Below are 26,551 nucleotides of genomic sequence, written 5' to 3' on the forward strand. Positions count from 1 at the left end.
TAAATGGGGGAAGATGTTTAAATCTTGCTTATAATAAGAGATATACAAATTAAATCTACATCAAGACACCATTTTTCACTGTCAGTCTGACAAAACCCAAAAACTTGAGTATATTCTTTTTTGGCAAGATTATGGGGGAAGAGTTACTATCATACATTGAAAGGAATGATGTATCAGATGGCATTAAAGCACTATTTATTTTAAGCTAAAATAATTGTTATATGCAAAGATTAGGTCATTGTTGACTTTGATAATTTATGGATGCTTAGGAAAAATTAATTATCTCATACTGTATCAAGCAGCAAAGCAGCCATGGCATGCTAAGCCTCATAATACTGTTACAGGCTAGATGAAGGAATATTGGCTGAACAAACAGATTGGGTACATTGTAGCTGGTTAAATAATCAAACCATATTGCACAATGATTCTTTTAGGTCTCCAGTATTTTATACAAATTAATTTTTAATCACTGAGTTTGATGAATACTTAGAGGCATGCTTATGAATTTTATAGTTAGCATAAAACCAGGAGGGTATTTCATGCATTATGGGTGACAGACTAAAGGATTTTTAAAGATGTATTTTAATGGCCCTGGCCGGGTATCTCATTTGGTTAGAACATCATCCTGATATGCCAAGGTTGCAGATTCAACTTGCCATCGGGGCACATACAAAAATCAAACAATGCATAAATAAGTGGAACAACAAGTCAATGTATCTCTCTCTTTTTTCTCTCTCTCTCTCTAAAAATTAATAAAATTTTATGAAAGTTTTTTAAAAATGTACTTTGGTAAAGGGTAAAGGAATTAAACATTCTAGTTAAAAGGCAGAGGTTATCAAACTTAATTTTTTAAAAAACAATATCAGGCTGTATGATGCTTATAAGAGATACACTGTTTATAAGAAAGATAGTAAAAGAAATAGGCATGATGTACTACACAAACTCTCATGACAAAACTATGTTAAATAAGTGAATATCAGACAAAATAGCTTAAAGATCAGGAGTAGTATCAGAGATAAAGGGGGATTCTTCATAATGGCACAGGGGGCAGTTCATTAGGAAGCTGTAACAATCCTAAATGTGTGTTTAACTTTTTTTAAAAATTTTATTTATTTATTTTTAAAGAGAGGGAAAGAGAGGGAGAGAAACATCAGTGTGTGGTTGCCTTTCATGTGGCCCCCACTGGGGACCTGGTCTGCAACCCAGGCATGTGCCCTAACTGGGAATTGAACCGGCAACCCTTTGGTTCACAGGCCTGTGCTCAATCCACTAAGCCTCACCAGCAAAGGCCCCATCAGATATTTTTAAAATAATAATTGACACATTGATTCTAAGGATTGTATGGAAATAAAAACATAGAATAACCAAAATAGTCTTAAAGAAGAAGAGAATTGGAGGTTTTTACTCAATTTCAAGATTTATTATATACTTATAGTAATCAGAACAGTGAATTATTGATACAAATACATCAAGAGTAAAGAATAGTGAGTACAGACTTCTGGTCAAGATGGCGGTGTAGGCAGACATGACTCACCTCTTCACACAACCATGTCAAAAGTACAACTAAAATATAAAACAATATCACTCAGGAACAACAGAAATCAGGAAATCTGACAATTACGGAATTAAAGAAACCACATTCATCCAGACTGGTAGGAGGGGTGCAGGCGCAGAACAGGCTGGCCCCACACCCACGTGGATAAAAATTTGGGAGGGATGTCTTGGGAGCAAGGAGTCCCAGACCCACACCAGGTTCACCAACCCAGGATTCCAGTGCCAGGAAACAAGTCCCCACAACTTCTGGCTGTAGAAACAGCAGGGATTGAGTTGGTGGAAGACACTGCTGGAGCCCCAAGCAGTTCTTCATAAAGAATTCACACACGGACTCACCTACTCAGACTCACTCCCTCTTAGCTCCAGCACTGCAGTAACAGCTTGAAGGGCACCAGTGGTATATAGGGAGAGACTGAAGTGTCTGGCTTATAGTGAATAGAGGCCATGGTCCCTTTGCTGAGCCCCACAGAGCCAGTAGGCTGGTGCCATACCTGAGACTCTCATCAGTCTGGCTAACACTGTGACCCACCCTGAACATCCATAGAGGCTCTACCCCACCCAACTTATGGGCTCACCCAAGCTACTTTCGCAGAAGAATGGCTGGTCTTGGCCCCTAAATCCTACCAAACGAGCAATAGCTGGCTTCAGTGATCTCCAGCAGCAGCTAGATTAGAATCACAGCTTGGCTTCACCTGGGAATCTCCATGTCCAGCATGAGTAGCAGCCATCTCAGATTGCTTTCCAGCTCAGGCAAGGTGCCCTTGGCAAAACACAGGTGGGGACTGACCTTGGCCTGCACCACCCAGGAAAATGACCCCAGGGCCATTGCACCCAGTGGACAGCTATAGACCACGTCAGAGCACCACCACTGTGCCCCTGCACAGCTGATCCTCCATGGATGGCAGAGGTTAGTGGTCAGTGGTCACAGCCAGTCCTTGCAGCTGGCTGGCCTGGGTAAATCTCTCCCATTGATTTGGCAACAGCAACCAAGTTTCAACTACGAAAAGGGGTGTATTCAGCCGACATGAAAACCACACCTCAAATACCCTGCTTGGGTGATCGGAAAGGCTGTGCCACTGGACCCTACAGGACACCTACTACTTTAGGCCACGCTGCAAGATATGGAGTCAAAGCAGCTCTACCTAATACATAGAAACAAACACAGGGAGGCTGCCAAAACGAGGAGACAAAGAAACAGGGCCCAAATGAAAGAACAGATCAAAACTCCAGAAAAAGAGCTAAATGGAATGGAGATAAGCAATCTATCAAATGCAGAGTTTAAAGCACTGTTTATAAGGATGCTCAAGGAACTCAGTGAGGACCTCAGCAGCATAAAAAAAGACCCAGTCAGAACTGAAGGATATAATAATTGAAATAAAGAACAATTTACAGGGAAACAACAGTAGAATGTATGAAACTGAGAATCAAATCAATGATTTGAAACATAAGGAACCAAAAAAAAATTACACAGAACAACAAGAAGAAACAAAGAATCCAAAAAAAGCAACCTCTGGGACAACTTTTCAGAGAGCCAACATTCACATCATAGGGGTGCCAAAGCAGAAGAGAAGGAGCAAGAAATTGGAAATCTGTCTGAAAAAATAGTGAAAGAAAACTTCCCTAAGTTGGTGAAGGAAATAAATAGACTTGCAAGTCCATAAAGCAGAGAGTCCCAGTTATTATGGATGCAAAGAGGCCCACTCCTCCAAGAAATGTAATTTTAAGGCCAAAGGTTAAAGATAAAGAAAGGATCTTAAAAGCAGCAAAAGAAGTTAGTTGCAGGATGGGAGGAGGGAGGAGAGATGGGTGAAGAGGCAAGGGGATGGAGAAGTGCAAATAGGTAGGTACAGAGTAGCCATGGGGATGCAAATGGAGTAACCAAAGAAGGACTTGGACAATGGTGGGGGGATTGCCTGAGGGCGTAGAGGGCGCCGGTTGGAGAGGGAGACAGAAGGGAAAGTCAGGACAACTCTAATAGCATAATCAATAAAATATAACTTTTTAAAAAAGAATAGCAAATACAGTAATAGACCCATTTAAATACTGATTTAAAACAAAGATGCCAGTATAGTACAACGGAGAGGGGGGACGTCTTTTTTTCTTTTTCTTTTTTTTTTTAAGACAGCATGTGAGAGAAACATCAATTTGTTCTGCTTATTTATGCATTCATAGGTTGCTTCTTGTATGTGCCCCAATTGGAAATCAAACCCTTAGCTTAGACATATCAGGATGACACTCTAAGCAACTGAGCTTCCCTTCCAGGACCCTAGAGATAGGGATATGTGACTTTTTTCTTTCTTTTTTTCTTTTTTTTTTAAGAGAAAAGATTTTATTCAGTCTCCAATAAAGGAGAAGGGCAGGGTGTGGAGAGATACACCAGCTGGGGATGTTTTTAACAAATGATGTTGCAGCAGCTGGATATCTATTGGGGGGGAATTTTCATTGACCCTCCTTTCACACCATACATATAAAAAAATAATAATTTGAAATAAATTAATAGCAGAACTGGGGAAGGGATGTGGGTGTGATATGACCAGCTTAGAGAAGAGATGAAGGATATAGAAGAGTTTGCTAACTGGGGGGCAAGCAGTGGGAGGTTGAGTCATGTGAGGAAACACAGAACAGCATGGAGAGATATATCATCAGAGTGGCTTACGTCTTGATCATTGCCCAGAAATAGTAGGAATAATGGGATGAATTCCACTTCCTACAGAGTTACTAAGAGCACTATCCCAACATTTCTGGGCATGTTGTGGGAGGTTATATTAGGCCTCTCTTGGGCTAGCTGGGGCTGCATCCTGACTGGATCACACCTGCAAGAGAGTCCCATTAGTTCTTAGATACTGTGCTAGACCCTGATACCCCATTTTAGGATCGCTATTCATTAACTTAGGAGACAAAGGATGGGGAGTAAATACCATGTGAGGGTGAGTCACGGTTGAAGGAACAGGAGTTGCTTAAAAATGAGAAGATTGTGATGGGTATGATTATGGTCTTCAAATATTTTAAAAGCAAATGGATAAATCTGTGGAGTAGACTGGTGAAAATAAGCAAAGTGGTAAGAGAAGTAGGCATATAAGGGGAGATGTGTAGGTAGTTTGAACTTTTTATCTTGAGAGCAGTGGAAAGCTTTGAGCATTGTAGTAATATGCTTATGCAGTATTTGAGTTTCATAAAAGATTACTCTGGCTACCATCTTTAGATTGGATTTTGAGTAGGGAGAAGGGTGAGAGAAATAGTTCCTCTCAGAGAAAACCTACATAGATTAAATAGTAAGTAAGAGGACAGCACAGCATATGAAAAATGAATGATTCGTAAGTACCGTAGAAACTTAAAGAAGATTGTCCTAACCTAGCATAGCAAAAAAATTGAGTCCTTTGTAGGAATTTGTTACTTGCATTGCCAAAACTTTGTAGTTGCTATAGGCCAGGGGTGTCAAATTCATTTTCACTGGGGGCCATATCAGCCTTGTGCTTGCCTTCAAAGGGTTGAATGTAATTTCAGCTGAAGAGATGAAGGATATAGAAGAGTTTGCTAAATGGGTGGCAAGCAAATGTAACTACCTTTGTATAATCCTAAAATTATTTTGGCTCTTTGAAAGCAACCACAAGGCTGATGTCGTCCCCAGTGAAAATGAGTTGGACAGCCCTGTTGTAGGCAGAATGCAGCCCCACAGTGCCATCCTAAGTAGAAGCATTAAAATGGACTGTAGTCCATTGTCTTACCTTGGAAATGCTGGGAAAGCACTTCATAGGCCTGTCTGCTGATTTGGCCATTTGTGTAGATACTTGGTATTAAAATTATTGAACTTTAATGTTTGTATAGAATGTACTATTTCTGCTACTTCTGTCTGATGTGGGTCCCTGCTGTCTTATCCATACAACTGCTTAGAATAGTATGGCATATGTTAGAAAAATTTTTGCATCTGGGATTCTAGAGAATATATTGGCTTGCTTTTCTCCCATACGTTATTGTCAAAGATTTCTCAAATTAATTTTTAATGCACTTTCATTAATTTCTAGGATAATTAACTTGTGTGATACAGGAAGGTGATGAAAATTATTAAGATGGTATGTTACTATATATACTTGAAAGATTTAACGTTTTAAAAAAGTGTTGTTTTTTTTTTGTCATTAAAAAATCTCTTGAAGCTGGAAGCTCCTTGACATCCTTTGGAACAGAAACATCAAACAGCGGTACCTTATCCCAAAGTAGTGCAGTTGGTTCAGCCTTTACACAGGATACAAGATCTGTAAAAACACAGTTATCTCAAGGTAAGCTGTTTTTTCCTTCAAATATTTTCATTCTAAACTTCTATAGTGGTTTTGTCTTTCTCTGAATGTAAGAACTTTTGCAGCTTGCAAATCACATGTATAATTTCTATTTGATTGTTTTAAAACTTTTCTTCTAATTGCTGTTGCAATAAGGATATTACTGAATGATTTCCACTATTTAGACTTTACAATTCTTAGATCATAAAACCAAAAGGGTGAACTTTCTGTAAGTTTGCTATTTTTTTTTTACAAAGAAAGCATAATATAAATTATATAGTAATACTTAAGTATATTAAATTAATCTCAGAGTCATCACTGAAGATGAACTCTCCTTAATGAATTTGAATTAACAGCTGAGAAAACAAACTATTCATTATGCTCTTGCATCTTTCCTACCATCCTCACAGAATTTAAAGCAGTGGTTTTCAGCCAATGTGCTGCAAGAATTTTTAGGCCCTGGCTAGATAGTTCAGTTGGTTTGAGTGTCATCCTGATATACCAAGGTTTCAGGGTTGATCACTGAACAGGGCACATACAAGAATCAACCGACGAATGCATACATAAATGGAACGAAACAACAAATCAATGTCTGTCTCTCCATCTCATGATCTCACTCCATTCCTCTCTGTCACCAAAAATAAAAATAAAAAATAAAAAATAATTTTTTTAGTATGTAATTCCAGACTGTTTATTCAGGGGCACTGACCTCTTTTCCCTTAAATTGTCAAAAAAAATGACAACAACCAACACAGTAGTTGTCCGAGAGTGAATGGATCAAAATTATATGCACTTTTGGTCAGATGGGCAAAAAATACATATTTTTGGTATGCCAGAGTTTTGGTAATTAGTTTATGTGTGCAGTGAGATGAAAAAGGTTGAAAGGTGCTGATCTAGAGCAGTAGTTCTCGTTGTGGACCACCCACAACCAAATAGTCTGGAGTGCTTGAAAAGGTAGATTATGAGAACTGCTACAACAGAATCCCTGGGGCTTGTGAGGTCTGCATTTAAATAAGCTGCTTCTTTTTTTTTTTCTTCTTCTTTTAGATTTAATTTATTTATTTTTAGAGAGGGGAGGGGGGGAGAGAGAGGAGAGAGAGAGAGAGAGACATAGAGACATAGACATCAATGTTGCGGTTGCTGGGGGCTGTGGCCTGACTGGGAATTGAACCTGAGACACTTTGGTTCGCAGCCCGCACTCAATCCACTGAGCTACACCAGCCAGGGCTTAAATAAGCTTCTTAAACTATCTTATTTCTTTTTCTTCCCCCACTCAGTCTTAAGTGGTCCCAAGATTTCATATCTGTTTTTATCTGCTACCAAAGTGGATGTAATTAGGTCATTGCTTTATGTAGACATTTACTTTTTTGTTTTAAATACAGAGAGGAGAAGGGCAGGAGAGAGGGAGAGAAACAGCTGTGTGCAAAACATCAATCCAACTGTGGACCTGGCCCACAACCCAGGCATGTGTCCTGACTGGGAATTGAACCTGCAACCTTTAGGTTCCTAAGCTGGTGCTTAATTCACTGAGCCACACCAGCCAGGGCTGGATGTTTTCTTTTCAATAAAAATAATGTGAAGTCATTTCAGATACTATAATCACAAGACAATTATTTTTTAAAGCCACTGAAGGTAAAATCAGGCTAATGCTAAACATAATTCTGTCTACTTCACTTTTGAAATATCTGTAGTTACTATTATTTATATTGATTTAAAATAACTTTTAAAATATTCTAAAGATTTGTTGTAGAAGATTTAGAAATACAGTAAGCATAAAAAAGAAAATTAAAATACTTAGTCTCCCTACCCAAAAATAATATTTATATTTTCTTGTGCATAAATTTTTAATGTATGCAGTGCCCTTAGCATAGTGCCTACCACATAGAACATGCTCAGATGTTAGCTAACTTAATCAAAAACAGACATTAACCTTAATACGAAAGCACCAGAAGAATTCTTATTAAAACCATAAATAAGGATGCCTATTGTCAGTGCTGTTCAACATTGTTCTGGAGTTTTTAGCTTAATTAGAACACATGAAAAAGGAATCTGGCACAGATACTAAAATTAACATTATTTGTCAATGCCATGACTTTCTACTTTGAATTAAGAATTCGCTGAAAAGTGAATTACTAGAACTAATAAAGGACTTAAATTAGAGGGAAAATGTAAAGTAAATGTACAAAAGTCAGTAGTTGTTCTAATCTAACCTACTAATTAGATAAGGGGATAAAATATGATGTTCCTAATAATGAGAAATAGAAATTATGTATAAAATACATAATGAGAAATAAGACCAATTTCTGTGAAGAAAAATACAAATAGTAATAGAGATACCTAATAAGATAATATATATAATTAGAGAAACATCTTATTCCTAGATACAGAGATAAAGTATTGGGAAGGCTTTACTTGTCATATTAATTAGATTTACTATACTTTTAATAAATCTAAATGGAATGATACGAGAATTTAAACCCATATATGTACTGTCTTACACATAAATGTGGATGCCCTGACCAGTGTGGCTGAGTTGGTTGGATGTCGTCACAGAAAGCAAAACATTGCCAGTTCGATTCCTGATCAAGCACATGCCTAGGTTGAGGGTTTTGTCCCTAGTTGGGATGCATAGGAGAGGCAGCTGCCAATCGATGTTTCTCTCCCTTTCTTTCTCCCTTCCCCTCTTTCTAAAAACAAATAAATAAAATCTTTTAAAAAACAAACATGGAATATAACTAGACATAGTTTAAAAATAAAAAGTAATCCCTGGCTGGCATAGCTCAATGGATTGAGCGCAGGCTGCGAACCAAAGTGTCGCAGGTTTGATTCCCAGTCAGGGTACATGCCTGGGTTGTAGGCCATGACCCCCAGCAACTACACATTGATGTTTCTGTCGCTCTCTTTATCTCCCTCCCTTCCCTCTCTAAAAATAAATAAATAAAATCTTTAAAAAAAAAGTAATGAGGTAGGGCTTACTTATTACCTCATGATAAAGTATACATAAAGCAGTGTAGGAATAAATTGAGATGAATGAACAAAAGTCAGAAACACATCCAAGTGTAATTAAGTAATTACTACATGATAGAGATACTGTTTTTAAATTAGAGAAAAGGTAACTCTGGCTGGTATAGCTCGGTGGATTGAGAGCCAGCCTGCAAATCAAAGGGTCATTGGTTCAATTCCCAGTCTTGGGGCACATGCCCTGGTTGCAGGCTAGGTCCCCAGTAGGGAGAACACGAAAAGCAACCACACATTGATGTTTCTCTCTCCCTCTCTTTCTCCCTCCCATCCCCTCTCTAAAAATAAGTAAATAAAATCTTTAAAAAATAAAATGAAAAAAGAAAAGCTAGCTGTTCAATAAATAATGTTGGGACAGACAAAATTGCCTAATCATTTGGGGAAAATAACTAGATTCCTTCCCTCATAGTTAGAACTAAACTAAATTTTAAAGTTTTTAAATTTTAAATACATATTTCTGTTTATTAGAAGAAAGGGGTATATTTATATAAAGAATGGCAGAGAAAGCCTGTGAATTTGCATTTTAATTTTGCCAACTATAATTTCTGGATTTTACAGAATTAAAATAGCTAGAGTTTTTTAAAATCTGTGTTAAGAATGGGAAGAGAGTGCAAGGGGTGTGTTTTTATTATGCTAAAATAGCTGTTGTGTTTATATTCCTAATAATATGTCTAGTATGGCCTGTATTTCCATATTCATAACAAAATTGCCATCATGACTAATAGACTTTAATTACAGTGGTTTGAAAGTACACAAATAATTGTTCTTTCTTGATGTGATTGCCCTATTGCATGTGGTTGTGCAATACTTGCAGTAGGGTCTTTTCTTAAAGAAAAGCCTGATAAAGTAAGTTTTATAAACTTAGAAGAACATTTAACGTAGAATTATAAAACTTAACAATAGGATTTTTTTAAAACTTAGTACTTATTTTATAAATTAAGCCCCTTTATAAGGTCATCAGTGATTACAAAATGTCTTCTCGTAGGCCAAAATTTACATAAACCACCATGATTCCCCATTATACCCAATGGAAAAGTTACGGTGTTTCTATTAATGCCAGAGTAAACTTTGACATTAATAGCGGGAAATGGTGATACACATTTGCAGTTGCATGCTATAAATACTTTTGAAACCATCAATTTCGACAGTATTACTGATAAGTGGTTCCTGAAGCATCCAGTGCATAACAACCAATGCTTTGTTGCCACTCGCCAGTTCACCAGTTGTTGGGAGCCTGTGCAGACATGCACAGTGGGTAGTGACATTTGCAGCATATTTGGGATTTTTTTTTAATAAAATGAGCATAATTTATTTTAAGCAAAATATTTTGGTGCAGTATCATGGGATATGAGAATACCTTGATCAGAGATTTATCACAAACATTATAGGGACAAATATGATGGGAGCACCTGATGTTGCATTCTTCTGTTCATTTTGTAAGTACAAAACCTATATTGAGCAAAAACTTGACGAGGGATCTTTTAAATGGCAAGGAATGAGTATCACTGCTGTGTAATTATCCAAAGGGCCTTTTTTAATATTGATGCTTACCTAAACCCTAAAGTATTGAAGAACTTCACCTAACTTTCTAGTTCTTTATAGAAGTAATTTATTGGAACTAGTACCTGTAGACAAAGATACCACTTTAAACATATCTCCAGAAAGTACTAAAAATATTAAAGCCTCTGGAAATAATAAAGTATCAATAGAATCTTGTGGTTATTATTACTGGGGGAAACTGGCATCCAACCTACAGCATGATCTTTGGTAATACTCCTAGGGAATCTTGTACTAGGCAGAAATTTTTGAAAAACTATTTAAACCTTATTTCAATGGGTAGAAATACAAATAAAATTCCAGACTTTTTTGTTTTGGGGTTTTTTGTTTTGTTTTTACTTTTTTTTTTAAGTGACCAGCACATCAAAGATAATCAGTTTTAAACTCTGGTCTAGTAAGTAGATGAATTCAAATTTGTGCTAAGGATTTGAACTGGTAGAAGTAAAACTAGACTTTTTTTTCAGGGTCTAGTTTATTCTGAAATCCCCAAAGGATAGGGTAGTTTCTTATCTTTTGGTTACGTTTTAGGTCGTTCAAGTCCTCAGTTAGATCCTTTGAGAAAAAGCCCTACCATGGAACAAGCAGTACAGACCGCCTCGGCCCACTTACCTGCTCCGGCACCTGTTGGGAGAAGGAGCCCTGTATCAACCAGGCCTTTACCATCTACCAGCCAAAAAGCAATAGAGAATCAAGAGCACAGGCGAGGTAGAACTTTAGCTATTTACTAATTCCTTAATTGACTCATCAACATTTTCCATTCACCTTATTTTCATTAAAAAGATACACTTTATATGAATGATCCTAGAAGGTTTAAACTGAACTTGATAGAATGTTCATTCTTTCAAATTTGGCTCAAAGTAGTGATGGTGGTGGGGGTGTAGATTTGAGGGTGGTTGTTTTGGGGTGTTTTTTTTTTCTTCTCATTTCTAACTTGACAGAAATTTTTGATTATGTGTCCTGAGTTAATTTTTTACTCTCTGTTCTTTATAGCTGAAGTACACAAAGTTTCAAGACCAGAAAATGAGCAACTCAGAAATGATAACAAGAGACAAATAGGTAAGTTACTTGGATCTGAAATCCATATTTTATGCTTCTCAATAGAAAGAACATTTGAAATGTGTAGTGAATAATTACAGTAAAAAAATGAATGGCAGGGATTGGTGGCTATAAAGCAGTAGCTCAGTGGAGTTTCATTGTGGTAACAGTTTTTTATCTTATTTTTTGGTGGTAGTTGTGTGGATCCATATGTATGGCGAAATATCAAGGAGCTATACATAAAGATTACCAAAAAATGAGTGCATGCAGTGTTGCTGAAAACCGAATGAGATCTGTAATGTGGTTGATTGTATAGTACCAGTGTCAGTTTCCTGGTTTTGATAATATATAGTAGTTAACTAAAATGTTGGCTTTAGAAGAGAAGCTGGGTGGTGGAGGTGGGTGTAGGACCACTCTATAATTTTTTAGGTTTTTTTCCCCTAATTATTTTAAAATAAAAGTTTCTTTTAAGCATCACTACATTTCTAGAATAAACCCTACTTGATAGTAGGCATTTTGTCTTTTACTATATTCTTGAATGTTAATCTGCTTGTAGGATTTGTACAGTTATTTACGTTGCTGTATGGCTTTCTCTTTTGTCTTCATTTTTTATAGTTTTGTGTTCATTTCATATTAGCATTATAAAATTGTTTTCATTGCTTTCTATGCTTTTAAAAATGAAATTATCTGTACCTTAAAAGTTTGGTGTTTTCTCATTAAAATTATTTAAGCCCTAAGCCTTTTTTGAAGTAATTGTTTAAGAACTTTAACTTTCTTCCATGGTTACTGACTTAATAAAGTTGTATATTTTATCTGCTTTGTAATCTATATTATTTATCCCAATTTATCTATTTTATTAATATTTTCTAATTTATTAGTATAGAATAAATTAGAATTTAAAGCTCTTTCAAATTAAAAAAGGCAACGTGTAATCACCTGACTTAGATAAGAATTGGAAAATGATCTTTCACTTAATTTTAGAAAGCTAGATGTATTTTAAATGTATAAACACCTCATTGGTCCTGTACGTTTTTTGTATGTGTTTTTGTTTGTGCTATGTGCCATAGAATACAAAGTTTAGAAGGTTAATTTATTATATTGCACTTCTTTTTAATTTGGAAAAAGACAGAACCCCTTCTCTCAAAATGAAATAATTAGTATACTTTCATCATTTAAAAATTATATAAAATAGCCCCGGCCAGGTAGCTTAGTTGTTTGGAGCTTTGTCCCATGTACTGAAGGGTTGCAGGTTCAGTCCCCTGTTGGGGCACATGTGGGAGGCAACCAGTCAGTGTTTCTCTCTTGCGTCAGTGCTTTCTTTTCTACTCAACCCCGGTCCCTTCCTCTCTTTAAAAGAAAAAAGATATACGATATGCCCTGTCTGGGGTGGCTCAGTGGATTGAGCACTGGCCTGTGAACCAAAACATCACAGATTGAATTCCGAAGCAGGGCACATGCCTGGGTTGCAGGCCAGGTCCCCAGTTGGGAGTGTGCAAGAGGCAGCCAATTGATGGTATCTCTCGCACATCGATGTTTCTCTCCCTCCCTTCCCATCTCTCTAAAATAAATAAAGACAATCTAAAAAAAATTATATCAAGTACTAAATAAAAGTATCTTCCATTCTTCAAAACTCATCATCCAGAGGCTCATTAACAGAGCAGTAGTTAATCAGTTAGATTTTTCCTTATAAATTTACAGATGAAGACTATATTAAAACTTTGTTTTGAAATTTTAAAGGTTTGATTTATTTTTTAGACAGAGGGGAAGGGAGTGAGAAAGAGAGGGAGAGAAACATCAATGTGTGGTTGCCTCTTTCACACTCGCAACTGGTGACCTGTCCCTCAACCAAGGCATGTGTCCTGACTGGGGATCAAACCAGCGACTCTTTGGTTCACAGGCCAGTGTTCAGTTGGCTGAGTCACACCAGCCAGGGTTAAACTTGTTTTTTGGTTTTTGTTTTGTTTTGGTTTTTTGAGACAGAAAGATCATGCTGTACTTCCTGGCTTCTGGCCCATGGCATTTTTATAGTAAAGTTTAATGTTTTAAATACCCTGTTTAACTAGATTGAAGTGCCTGCATATGCTGCTGGGGGTGGGAGGGGTGTGATTTGTTTTCTCAAACTTGGGCAGTTTTCCAGACTTTAGTGAACACAAATCTGTCACTCTGTAGTCACTTCTGATCTTTGTCAGTATGTATTAAACATTGTACATAACTGTAATCTTTTAATCCATACTGCTTTGTGCTCTGTTAACTCACATCAAGTACTATTCCATGTTCCTGTTTTACATTGTTTCTTTAGCTATTACTCTTACTTTGGATGTTTGGATTCTCAAGTTTTCACTATAATTCATGCTGCTTTGGTGTTGCTTTATCATATCTTATAAATCCTGTTATCATTATATTACAGAAAAAGACTAGGTACAAGAAGACTTGAATAATATGGAGCCACTTAGAGAGAGACAATAAAGATGGAATAGGAAGTGGTTGGAGTGGTTGAGACCTGGTGCTTCTTGTCTTTATGATATCTGTGATGTAGAAATAATACCTCCTACCTTGTAGTCTGTTCTTACTCATGTTCATTTATTTCTCTTAGTGTATATCTTGGTCCCTGTGATCCTTTCCACAAAAGGCCTCCTAAATTTTGAGAACCCACTTCGTGTTTCATACTCTAAGTATTAGGGATATGAGCAAAATATAGCCCCTGCCCTCAAGGAGTATACAGTGATTTTGTACCAAATTGTCTGGCTGTGCATTGTATCTGTTACATATATGAGTGTGGACTTCATAAATATAAATTTCATGTGTGTTATATATTAAATGTTAGTTAAGATTCATTTTTATATAAAAATACAATAATGTATAGAGACTTGTAAGCATTTCTGTTGACCATTTAATATAAAACTATAATAATGACTTCTGTCTTAAACCAGCTTATTTTTTTTCTTTATTAACATAGTTCCAGGTGCTCCTTCAGCTCCAAGGAGAGGGCGTGGAGGTCATCGAGGTGGCAGAGGAAGATTTGGTATTCGGCGAGATGGTCCTATGAAATTTGAGAAAGACTTTGACTTTGAAAGTGCAAATGCACAATTTAACAAGGAAGAAATTGACAGAGAGTTTCATAATAAACTCAAATTGAAAGGTGAATTTTTATTTTCTACTCAGAAAATACTCTCATTTGACTTGTGGATCATCGATGTTTAGTACAAGTCATAACTTTTATGGTATGTGCCCTTTTTTTTTCCCAGTAGAAGATAAACTTGAGAAACAAGAGAAACCTGTAAATGGTGAAGATAAAGGAGACTCAGGAGTTGATACTCAAAACAGTGAAGGAAATGCAGATGAAGAAGATCCACTCGGACCTAACTGCTATTATGACAAAACTAAATCCTTCTTTGATAATATTTCTTGTGATGATAATAGGTACAGTCTTTTAAGCTGCCTCTTAAGTTCTTAGGAGGTTGAAGTGTGAAATAATTTCTTATAAATTCACAAAGTTTAATGACTGCTTAAAAATACCTAATGACTATTATTTTATAATGTTTTGTTAAAAGAAAATAACTGTACTAAAATTAAAATTAGTAATTAAAGCAGAAGTGGTCATCTAACATCTAAGTAAGACCTTTTACTTTACCCCTCTACAATGTAGTTCAAATAAAGCCAGGGCCAAAAGTACCAATGCTACTTTGAAGTTTGCTGATGTAGTAAAACTCTGCCACATTTCAGTCAATGTGGATCCAGAAAATTGCCAGGTTAATTAAAGGACATAGCATAACAAACTGAAGAGTTTCAGGGTTTCTGCTGACCAATCCAAATTGTCCTTCTGCTGGCTACACTTTAGTGCCACCTGATGGCAGTCGTCTACTTCAGTTTAAATGGGATTCTGAGCCCTGTGATTGGGCTGTATAATAGGAGCAACAAGCAGCAATTCAGAGGCTTGCTTCAGGCATCAGGTCCAGGAATTGGACCAGGATCATAGTGGGAATTCAGGGACCCACCCTTCTGCTCCCAGATTCCTGAGACAGTTTCTTTTACTGGCTTTGCCTTCTCTTCCACTAGGGCTGAGTGGAGGGTGGAGTTAATTGCCAATCCCATTATATCAGTGCTGTTACCAGGTTCCTTGTTTTATCAATTGTATTTGCAAGAATCTAAATACTAGTCATATTTTCACATGAAATTTAACATTATATTAGGAGATATTGCCGTGCATAGCTCGTGATAATTTCAATAAGGTGCTTGTTCTTACCTGATCTTTAGAGATTGCTTCAGCTTAATTTAGAAATTAGTGGTACATAGTTTTGCTTGAAAATGTCCTTTAAAACTTGATATACACTAAAGATTATTTGTTCTTATAATAGAGAACGAAGACCAACCTGGGCTGAAGAAAGAAGATTAAATGCTGAAACATTTGGAATCCCACTTCGTCCAAACCGTGGCCGTGGGGGGTACAGAGGCAGAGGAGGTCTTGGTTTCCGTGGTAGCAGAGGGCGTGGTGGTGGCAGAGGTGGTACCTTCACCACCCCTCGAGGATTTCGTGGTGGATTCAGAGGAGGTCGTGGGGGCAGGGAGTTTGCAGATTTTGAATATAGGGTAAATATATGCTTTTCATAAAACTACATCCCAAACAAACAGCATTCATTTTAGTGAAACTCGAAGTGTTTTATCTGTTTTGAGTGAACATTTTTAGGGCATTTGCATAACTTTTATTTTTACCTGATTAGGATATTTATATAATTTTACAGAGCAGTAACTTCTTGGCTAATAAGTGGTTTTTGTCTATTATAAAACTATGGCTTTAGATTTTATGGACTGGTAAAATTTTCTCCAAAAAAAAAAACTATTAGAGACTGACTTAGGATTATTTCTTTTTATTGTTGTTTTTATTTCTTTTAAAAACTATTTTTTGCTAGAGGGTCAGGAGATCATTAAAGGCATTATCCAAAAAAGTATTATACCATCTGTATTTCAGATTACAAAGTATGCTTTAACACCAAAAGAGTCTAGGAAGGGTGTACTTTACGATGGAAGACAAACCTATGCATTTAATAGCAACTAACATTTACATAGTACTTTTCATGTACTAGCCATTGTTCTAAATGTTTTTCATTAACTCACTTAAACCTAATAGCAATTCTGTGGTGTAGGTTTTCTTTTTTAATCCCCATTTTAGAAATGAGGAAATAGGTATAGAGATATTAAATAATTTGCCCAAATTATCTAGTAAGTGATGATGCTAAGTCTTGAACCTAGTAAATTTGTTTCTCAGTCAGTGCACTTAATTTAGTTTTGTGGAAAACTCAATTACATTTTCTTATTTTGTCATGGTCTTGAAAATCTCATGATATACTGACATTTGGGAACCGTTGCTAGAAAATTGTATAGCTCTGTATAGTATATTTATATGTATTATTTATTTAAAGGAGTCTGTAAATCAGTTTCATTATCCTAGTTTATTGATTTGTAGGGATAGTGGAGAGGAAGGTATATAATCACAGAAAGATCAGAATCCCCTTGTAAAGAAGTCTAGGGATTGCCAAGGGCAGCTAGAAACAAAAAGATCTGCTGGCAGGAATTTCACTGTCCAATATTTAAAACTGACAGTTGTTGAGATCCTCCTTAAATGTTCAGTTTTAGTGGCTTTTGGATATGGTGTATTAATTTTGATGCCTGTGGTATGGTATTGTCTCATCACAGCCAGGATGGCCTCTTCATTAGCTCAGTCTATCCAGCCATGGTAGCCTATGGATCCTGCAGCACTTCTAACTTGCAAAACTTTTATTGCACCTGAAAGACAAGAAAATGTCTTTCACTTGTCACTATTACTGCTCTTGCCAGTGACATTTTGCTTACAGAATTCGTAGCCTTTTCACAAATATTTGCCCTTAATTCCCCTGCAATAATTGACACTGGTGACCATCCCTATCTTGAAATCTATTTTTTTAACACTTGATTTTTTTAAACACAGCAGCACGTTTCTCAGCACAGCCTATAAGGTGCTTCTTGATCTTCCTGTTTTTCCAGTTTAAGTCTAGTGCTGTCTGTAGTCCTTTTTGCCAGTGGGTCTCCCCTTCATTTACTCTGCCACAGTTAATGTGGGCCTTCTTGCTCTTGTTTAGTGACAAGCTTATTCCTATCTCAGGAATTTTTTTATCTATTCTTTCTGCCTGGAACATTCAGTTTGCTTCTTATTACAAACATTCATCCTCATGTTTGCACTCTTGCAAGTGCTAAGCCATGCCTGAATGTGTTCGCGCTCTCTCTCTCTCTATCTCTCCCCCTCTTTCTCCCTCTCTCTGCCTTCCCTCCTCCCTCTCTCACTTTTTCCTTTTCCCCTTTCCCTTTGTGAACTTGTGGATGTATACCTTCTAATCAGTTTTTCAGCTTGGACCTGGTATGCTTCTACCTGCATTGCTCCATTTCATCTGCTTTATGTCTGTGATCAACTTAAACTTACCCTCTTACCCTTCCTCAGAATGATCTCATCATCTCCTTGCCTTCCCATCCTCTCAGCTTTGCCTCTTCCCAATGTTTGATTGGCTAGTAATATACTGTTCCTTTTGTGTCCTGGTGGTGGCAGTATGCACAATCATGACCCATTTCCACATCATAAATTTATTCCTTTGACATGTCCCTGCCAGCTGCCACAGTCACCCACTGATTGATCTTCAGACCTTCCATCTCTTTACCTCACTTCAGGCATATCATCTACTTGTTGAAGAAATTACTACAACTCCTTGTTGAAGACTACACTGAGTCAGCTTGGTTTGAGGAGAAAGTACATTTAAATTAGACTTGGGTTGGAATGAGAATTTTAGTAATTATTGCTAGTGTGACCTCAGCTGAGTTGCTAAACCTTTCAGGCTCTCAGTGTTGGCATTTGTGGAAAGAGAATTGCATAGTCTTTATCTCAGATGCACCTTTTAAAGATCATTAAGTCTCAGAGTTGGAAAGTGAGAGGTCTGACCTCCTGGCCAAATTGTCCACCATTTCTGTAGTATCCCTTGTAGGAGCTGTGACCTTACTCTTCCTGAGGGCATCATTCCACTCCAGGGATATGCTAATTGTTTGGGTTTCACAGGCATACACACAATCTGAGTGAAAATTCTTTTCCTGTATCTTCAAACTATTAGTTTAACTCTGTCTTTGTAAACACACAGAGTATATATACTCTTCATAATTTTTTATATATTTGAAAGAATTAGCTGTCATGTTGTCTGTAAGATTTGACTGTTACTTCACTATAACTAAACTTTGAGTAACCACTGTACCGCGTGATAAATGCATGCGTAAATATCAGTGCAAACATGTTTTTGAAGCCATATCTCACTGTGGAGTCATTTTGAGCCTTTAGTTAAAACCCCTATCACATACAGGATGGGGCAAAATAGGTTTATAGTTGTTGAGTACACAAAAGGTTATTCTTATTACTTATTGAATTATTTTCCAAATGAACAGTTATAAACTTAATTTTGCCCAACCCTGTATATGGCAGAATTAGAATGCATCGTAGAGGTAGTCTTTATAAGTCTTTATCTGCACTAGTGTATCCCTGACAAAATAATCTTGGATGTTTCGAGGAGTGGTTAAAAGATTTTAATGTGACATTGCATTGCCTCCTCTTCTTACTATGAGGGTCCCACTTGACATATCCAGCCCCATTTCTCATTACCCTTTAACTTATTCACGCCAAGTTGATTCATCTCTTACTGTGCTTGATTCCAACTCTGACCTCATTCATTGACCACATATATTGAATTCTTCATAGATGCCAAGCCCTGGGCTGCACATTGGTGCAAAGCAGAACAGACTTGGCCCCAGCCTTCTTGGTGTTTATAGTCCACTGGGAAGTCAGACAGCCAAAAGTCAGGGTCTCCCTTTCACTTACCCTTCACATTCTTGCCTAAGGTTTCCTCTATCCCTGGAAACTTCTCTTTCTTCCTCCACTGATTTCTTCTTTTCCTCACATTCTTGCAATATTTGCTTTCATTAGCATACATTTTAAATACATCCATGTTCCTTATTTACTGTGTTTTGTTCTTCATCACCAGCTAGAACAGGGGTGTCAAACTCATTTTCACCAGGGGCCACATCAGCCTCATGGTTGCCTTCAAAGGGCCAAATATAATGTCAACTCTTGTTTTTTTAATGTATTTTATTGATTATGCTATTACAGTTGTGCCATTTCCCCCCTTCTCTCCCCTCCATCCTGTACCCCCTCTCCCACCCATGTTCCCCCCCTTTAGTTCATGTCTATGTGTCATACTTATGAGTTCTTTAGCTTCTACATTTCCCGTACTATTCTTGCCCTCCCCCTATCTATTTTCAACCTACATTCTATGCTATTTATTCTCTATACCTTTTCCCCCCTCTCTGCTCCTCCCACCCCCCTGCTGCTAGCCCTCCATGTGCCCTCCATTTCTGTGGTTCTGTTCCTGTTCTAGTTGTTTACTTAGTTTCTTTTGGTTTTGCTTTAGGTGTGGTTGTTAATAATTGTGAGTTTGCTGTCCTTTTACTATACATGTCTTTTATCTTCTTTTCTTAGATAAGTCCCTTTAGCGTTTCATAAAATAAGGGCTTTGTGATGATGAACTCCTTTAATTTGACCTTATCTGAAAAGCACTTTATCTTCCCTTCCATTCTAAATGAGAGCTTTGCTGGATAGAGCAATCTGGGATGTAGGTCCTGCCTTTCGTGACTTGGAATATTTCTTTCCAGCCCCTTCTTGCCTGCAAGGTCTCTTTGGAGAAATCAGCTGACAATCTGATGGGAACTCCTTTGTAGGTTACTGTTCCCTTATCTCTTGCTGCTTCTAGGATTCTCTCCTTCATTTTTACCTTGGCCAGTGTAATTATGATGTGCCTTGGTGTGTTTCTTCTTGGGTCCAAGTTCTTTGGAGCTCTCTGAGCTTCTTGGATTTCTTGGAAGACTGTTTCCTTTGCCAGATCGGGGAAGTTCTCCTTTATTATTTGTTCAAATACGTGCTCCATCTGTTGCTTTTCTCCTTCCCATTCTGGTACCCCTATAATTCGGATGTTGGAACATTTAAAGGTGTCCTGGATGCTCTTAAGCTTTTCCTCGATTTTTTGAATTCTTATTTCATCATGCTTTCCTGCTTGGTTGATTCTATCTTCCTTCTGGTCCACTGTATTGTTTTGAGACTCAGATTCCTTCTTTCACTATTGGCTCTCCTCCGCGTATCTTCCTGCATCTCTTATGGTAACCTGCATCCTTTCATCTAAATTGCGCCCAAAATCAACCAATTCCGTGAGCTTTCTGATCACCAGTGTTTTGAACTGTGCATCTGATAGATTGGCTATTTCTTGGTTGCTCAAAAGGATGAGTCCTGGGGGACTGATCTGTTCTGTTGGAAACATGTCTTCTGTCTTTCCCTGTCTCTCCTTATTTTTTTTTCCGGTCTGGTCGCTCTTGTTACAGTGGGGGGCGGAGCCTTAGGTGTTCACCGGGGCTGGGCACCCCAGTTGCTAGATTGTGACGTTATACGTCGGGCCGGGGCGGGAGGGAACAATGGTGGTAGTTCCCTTCTCCTGGGCTCAGACCCTTCTCTGAGATCCTGGGCTGCAAGCTCTGCCCTGGTCCACAATCGTTGCTTCACTGGGTCCGCCAACCGCAGCTTGCGTACTCAGGGATCACCGCTGCATTCTTGTGCCCCTGATGGCTGTCGCGCTGATTTCGCACCAAATTTTCCCCGACCTTTGCGCACCTCCGACCCGCGCCAGCCCCACACCGCCTGGCTCATCGTCTCCTACCAGTCTGGATGTACGGGTCTACTTCAACTTCTTGGCTATCCAACTTCCATTCAGATAAATCCTCTATCAGTTCTGAGTGATATTCTGTCTATAAATTATTGTTGTTCTAGTCTTGGTTGTGCGAGGAGGTACAGTACGTCCACCTATTCCTCCATCTTGCCGGAAGTCCCTAATTTCAACTCTTTAACAGTTAAGGAGTAGTTACATTTATACAGACCTAAAATTATTTTAGCCCTTTGAAGGTAACTACAAGCTGATGTGACCCCCAGTGAAAATGAGTTTGACACCCCTGGGCTAGATACAGGCCTCTTGGCATCATTGAATATGTATTCTACATTTTTTACCAAAACACTTTGCTCACCATGGAGCATAATGAGCTCGAAGTAAATGCTTAGCATTTGTTATGTAGGAGTACACTACTTTAGCCTTTAAATGATGCTGAAGTGTGGCTAGTCCTTGACTTTCTATTCCAGTTGAATGACCCTTCTGCCTGCCAGGAAAGCCCCAGCCTTCTCAGCAGCCTATGCCTTCTAAATTATGTCATCTGGCACCTATAAAGGTAGAAATAGTGAGTGATGACTATTAGATAAAGATTTACCTGCAAAGATTAAACTCATTTCTCAAGCATCTGATATCTCTCAGAAGTTGATGTCAGTGGAATTTGCAGCAGCCTTCATGTAATGGTTGGCTTTGTTTTTTGTGGCATGAAGCATTACAGTTTTAATGTGACCATAAGCAAATCTGATTGTTTAATGAGAACATGGGTTTGATAGGATTATCAGATTTTAGAACTCTTTTAAAATGTCAGCAAAACTTGAACCTCTCTCCCACCCCACCCCAATACATGCTTAGGAAAGCAAAGACCCAGAGAGGTTAACTCTCTTGATACAGGTACAAGCTGATATATACAGTAAAGTCAAAACTTACTGTCTTTGATTTCCAGCCTGATTTTCCTTAAGAATAATGTCAGAAACATAAACCTATAATGATTTTGGTCCTATGGTGCTTTCCTTTTATTTCTTTTTTTGGGGTGAAGAAATCAGGCCAAGGGTAATAGGAAGACAGCCAGCTACTATTTTATATGCTGCTGTGAAGAGGTTAAGCCACCAGGGTAGATGAGACAGATTGCCTCGCATTTGAGTGTGTTTTTCTTCAGAGAGTGTCCAGAGACAATGAGGTATCCCAAATAACTCATTGTTGGTTCTCTCCATCCCTTTCACCCTTTTCTCTACCTCTGTCTCCCCTTTTTCCTTCTCTCCTCTTTTTTCTTTTTTTTCTCCTTTTAGAAAACCACAGCTTTTGGACCTTAATATGTCTGGATTAATCGAATAGCTTTCTGAAAGACTTAAAAAAAGAAATTGGGGCATATGAAGGTTGGCTTTGGTAGGGAGTGGCGGGACCATTAGCGGGATCATCTTCAGCTTAATTCTTTCAGCACCAACTTACACCATGCTATATGTATTCCAACTTAATAACATTGTACAAATGGTTTGGTGTTGAATGAGGAGATCAAGTTAAGTCCTTAACAGGGTATGCGTATTTCTAATAATCAGGATGAGAATCCTCAGTAAAAGCAAGGTACTTGGTAGCATCCAGTCCTGAGGAAAATGGAAGCCCCTGGCTCTGATACTGTGTGTGTACAGGCCTTTAGTTTAGGGTTAGTCTCACTGGAAAGCTAGAGGCTCCTTGGGATTTTTACTGTTATTTCCCTAGTTACTTTTTGGAATTTCCCAGTCAACTCTCTGATTTTCAGAACTTACTTCAAATGTAAAAGTTATCCTTTAGAATGCATTTCTGAATCACTGCTTTCTTCTGCTATGATCCTTTGGCAAGAAATGTTATTTTACTGTCTGAATATTTTATTACTTAGTAAAGATATCAAAGACTTAGATTTTATTATTTTATTAGGATTTTATTAACCTTCCAAAATACGTTGTTGGTTGTATTTGATGAATTTGACTAGTATGTTGAAGGTTGAAGTTTTGTCATTGTTCTTAAAGATTATTGGGGTGGCAAACAAAGGTAGTGGGGTACACCTGTATCTTAGAGGGGGGTGCTTCTTACAGGGGCCAGCCTACAACAACACTGCTTTAAACTCTGCTAATGAGAAAATGCAGTTAACAGTGAGATCCTGCTATGTGTGGAAGTTGTTAAAAGTACTTTCTGGAATTCAGTGGTACAGATTTTTGTACAAGTAAAAGGAGGGTATATTTAAAGTTAACATAAAATATACTTAAGCAAATTAGAAAGAAGTAATTATTAATAATGAGTAATTTGAAACATAAGCTGATTTTTTTTTCCTTTTTTAGAAAGACAACAAAGTTGCTGCATAGTCTACAAACAAGTCTTTGAAAATAGGTGAATTTCTAGTTCTTCATGGTCCTGAGAATTGGTTTCAGTCTTTACCAAGAATGAAGAAGTGAATTCGCTGTATATTTGTCACCAGCACTGGGTTTTTGTTGTTCGTTTGTTTGTTTGTTTGTTTGTTTGTTTGTTTTTCTGCTTAATTTCAAAGATACAATACAGTTATATTGGGCAAGGGGGGCAGCTCATCTTTAAAAATGAGCATTAAATATATTTGAAATAGCAGAAGGTTAAGTAATTTCTTATGTATAGTTAAACTAAAGCAGTACTTGGACTTATAAAGTATTTTTTCATCATTGAAAGGATTTTTCTTATCATTAAATTGTATTTGGCAATTATTGCAACTTGCCTGCAGATAGGGCCGTGATACTGTGTTTTGAGCCACAGAAGGTTATGTGTGCGTGTGCGTGTCTTTTTCCCTTCCTTTTTTTTTTTTTTTTTTTTAAACCCTGTAACATCCTTTTTGAGGTAGCTTATTTCGTCAATTAATTAGGTTGCTGGGTGGTAGAGAATTTTGTCAGTCGATGTACACACAGTAAATACTGTTTCTTAGGCAAAGGTAACTTTTTTATATAGTTGTAAAATTCCATTATATTCCATTGCCAAAGAAACATTAAGAACTTTGTATAGCTGTATAAAAAGCAACTAATTTTTTAAAGAATAAACATTTTAAAGTCAGCAAACATACTGTGTCCTTGCAGAAGTTGATGTTCTGAGAAGCAAAGTTATGGGTGGGTCTTTTATTCATAGTTTTCCAGGCTTAAGATTTTTTATTTTCATTTTTAATGTTTGGAACACAAAGATTTGATACATTCTTTCTTTACATAAACAAATAAATTACTCATGCTCATTGGAAGAACTTAATTTTATAGTAAATGGCACATCACAGGATTTGTCCAAATAATAGATATTTTCAGTATATGAATGTAAATAATCATAGATAAGTATGTACTTAGCTGTATTTTCAAATAAGTAATTCCCCTTCCTTTTTAAGACAATAAAACTAGGCATCACTAACCTGTTCTTCTGATAATGCCTGGAATTTTGTTGTAATAAGTTGACTCATTCCATTCCTATTCAAGAGGAGTCAAAGTGTTAGAAATTATTTTGGCAACCTATGAAATATAACACGGGTCTTAGGCCTATAATCCACAAATGACTCAGAATAGAGTTCATTGCTAATACAAAATACTAATAAATCTTTTATGATATTTTAAGCTATAGCAGGGAAAAATCTGGCCACTTCTGTGTTTTTATGGATGCCATGAAATAAAGGGATCTAAAGATTTTGATATTTTTATCTATTTTTATTTTATTAACTTTCTCTTGAAACTATTTAGTAGTGATGAAGATGTGGGAAATGGCACTGTAGAAGAATTGGAATCCTTAAAAGATGGTTGATATTTTTAATTTTATATCTTTTGTATAGCTGTACAAGAAAATGTTTTGTAATTTGGTTTCATTATTAAGCTTTAGTACTTGGCAGCCATAATTTACATAATATTGCTTAATACTGTTTGCTTGCATGTTAACAAAACCTTCTGGAGGACCCACAAATCATGACATTGAACACATTTCTGAGTCATTCTGAACATCAAAGCAAGTGCTATGGCAATACCTGTAGATTGTTTCAGATGTCCTTGGCCGATTTCAAGAAGAAAAACTGTAAATACCAGTTTTACATGCTCCAAAAGTATGAATTCACACATTTTCAAAGCCCTCTGGGTCACTGACTTACGGCACTTGGTGCCCCAGTAATAACTAACAGCATGGCATACCTGCAGTGCACCTTACAATATTAAAGCAAGGTTCTTAATCTGAGACAGAATAAAACTCTTCAATAAAAAATGTTCGTCAAAGTTCTTTCTCTTTGAACAGTAATACTCTCTTATATAGAAAGATAATGAAAGACATCTTTAAAGTGTCAGCAGAATTATGGTCGTGTTTATATTCTCTAACTAAATTAATTTCTCTTATTCTAAGATTTGTTTATTGCTGGAGGAATTTAGATAAAGGCAGAAGTCCAAGCACCCTTTTCTCCCTCCAGAGTGGAGACCACACCTAAGTTCAAATCTGACAGGAGGGGACAACCAAGTGGGAAACCTCAGGATAGAATGCTCCCTCTGTGGGCAGGCAAGTGCAAAAGAGGGAGGAAAGGGCTGGCTCCTCTTAAAATCACCTATTGGACAGACCCTTTCTCCTACCAAAAGTGGAACTTAATGTAAAGTGTAGGGAGATAGAGATATTAATCCAGCATCCAGCTCACTGACTCTATTGGGCTGAACTGACCATCCTGGGAGTATTTAGGACTGTGAGGGAGGTGGTTTTGGTTGTCCCAATCAATGACTAGGAAATACCGTTGTCATAAAAAGTAATGGTCAGGCATGGTAAATGTCCTACACTGCTGGATAGCACCACATAATCATCCAGCCCAAAGTGCAGCCATGGCCTGTCCACCTAGAGAAATACTAGCCGAATTCAGAAGACAATCAGTGGGGAATTAACTCTACTCTGCTCTCTGCCCCAACTTTACATAGGACACAAAAAGACAGGTATAACAGAACCTCACTTCAGTGGCAGTGTCAACATTTTTAAAGTACAAATATCCATGCTGCATACCTGGAGAGTCTGATTCTGAAGTTTAATAGAGCCTGGAAATCAGGTTACCATATTTGGGGGGGACCGTAAGACACACTTAGATTTTAGCGGAGGAAAATAGGGGAAAGATTTTTGAAGCGAAAAATGTGCTAAAATATTTAATAACATAAATAACATTTCACCAATGTAAATGTAAACAACAGCATTAACAACCGTTATTCTTTCCAAGTTTGGGGCGGGGGAAGTGTGTCTTATAGTCTGAAAAATAAGTAAGCCCCACAGGTAGTTATGGTCAGCCAGGTATAGGAAGACAGGGTTTTTTGGGGGGAGGAGGGGAGTGTTTTTTGTTTTTTAAGTTGTTGATCCTGTTACAGATGCCCCCATTTTCCC

At 37.4% G+C, this 26,551-nt stretch overlaps 1 protein-coding gene across 4 annotated transcripts in view; it reads left to right on the top strand.

Moving 5' to 3' along the window:
* The window catches only part of LSM14A (LSM14A mRNA processing body assembly factor), a 58,335-nt gene extending 33,755 nt beyond the window's left edge, over nt 1–24,580 (top strand). The window contains exons 4-10 of one of the 4 annotated variants that reach the window (XM_045846717.1): nt 5,706–5,828; nt 10,929–11,105; nt 11,391–11,456; nt 14,392–14,574; nt 14,681–14,855; nt 15,791–16,022; nt 23,509–24,580. In XM_045846717.1, coding sequence (XP_045702673.1) covers nt 5,706–5,828; nt 10,929–11,105; nt 11,391–11,456; nt 14,392–14,574; nt 14,681–14,855; nt 15,791–16,022; nt 23,509–23,532 — 980 coding nt within the window. In that variant the 3' untranslated portion in view covers nt 23,533–24,580. The remainder of the gene's footprint in view (nt 1–5,705; nt 5,829–10,928; nt 11,106–11,390; nt 11,457–14,391; nt 14,575–14,680; nt 14,856–15,790; nt 16,023–23,508) is intronic. The other 3 variants (XM_045846718.1, XM_045846719.1, XM_045846720.1) reach the window with 3 other exon arrangements.
* The last annotated feature ends 1,971 nt before the right edge of the window (nt 24,581–26,551 follow it).

This window comes from Phyllostomus hastatus, unplaced genomic scaffold, assembly GCF_019186645.2.
Source record: "Phyllostomus hastatus isolate PE091 unplaced genomic scaffold, TTU_PhHast_1.1 phas_contig_5, whole genome shotgun sequence".
Classification (NCBI taxonomy): domain Eukaryota; kingdom Metazoa; phylum Chordata; class Mammalia; order Chiroptera; family Phyllostomidae; genus Phyllostomus; species Phyllostomus hastatus.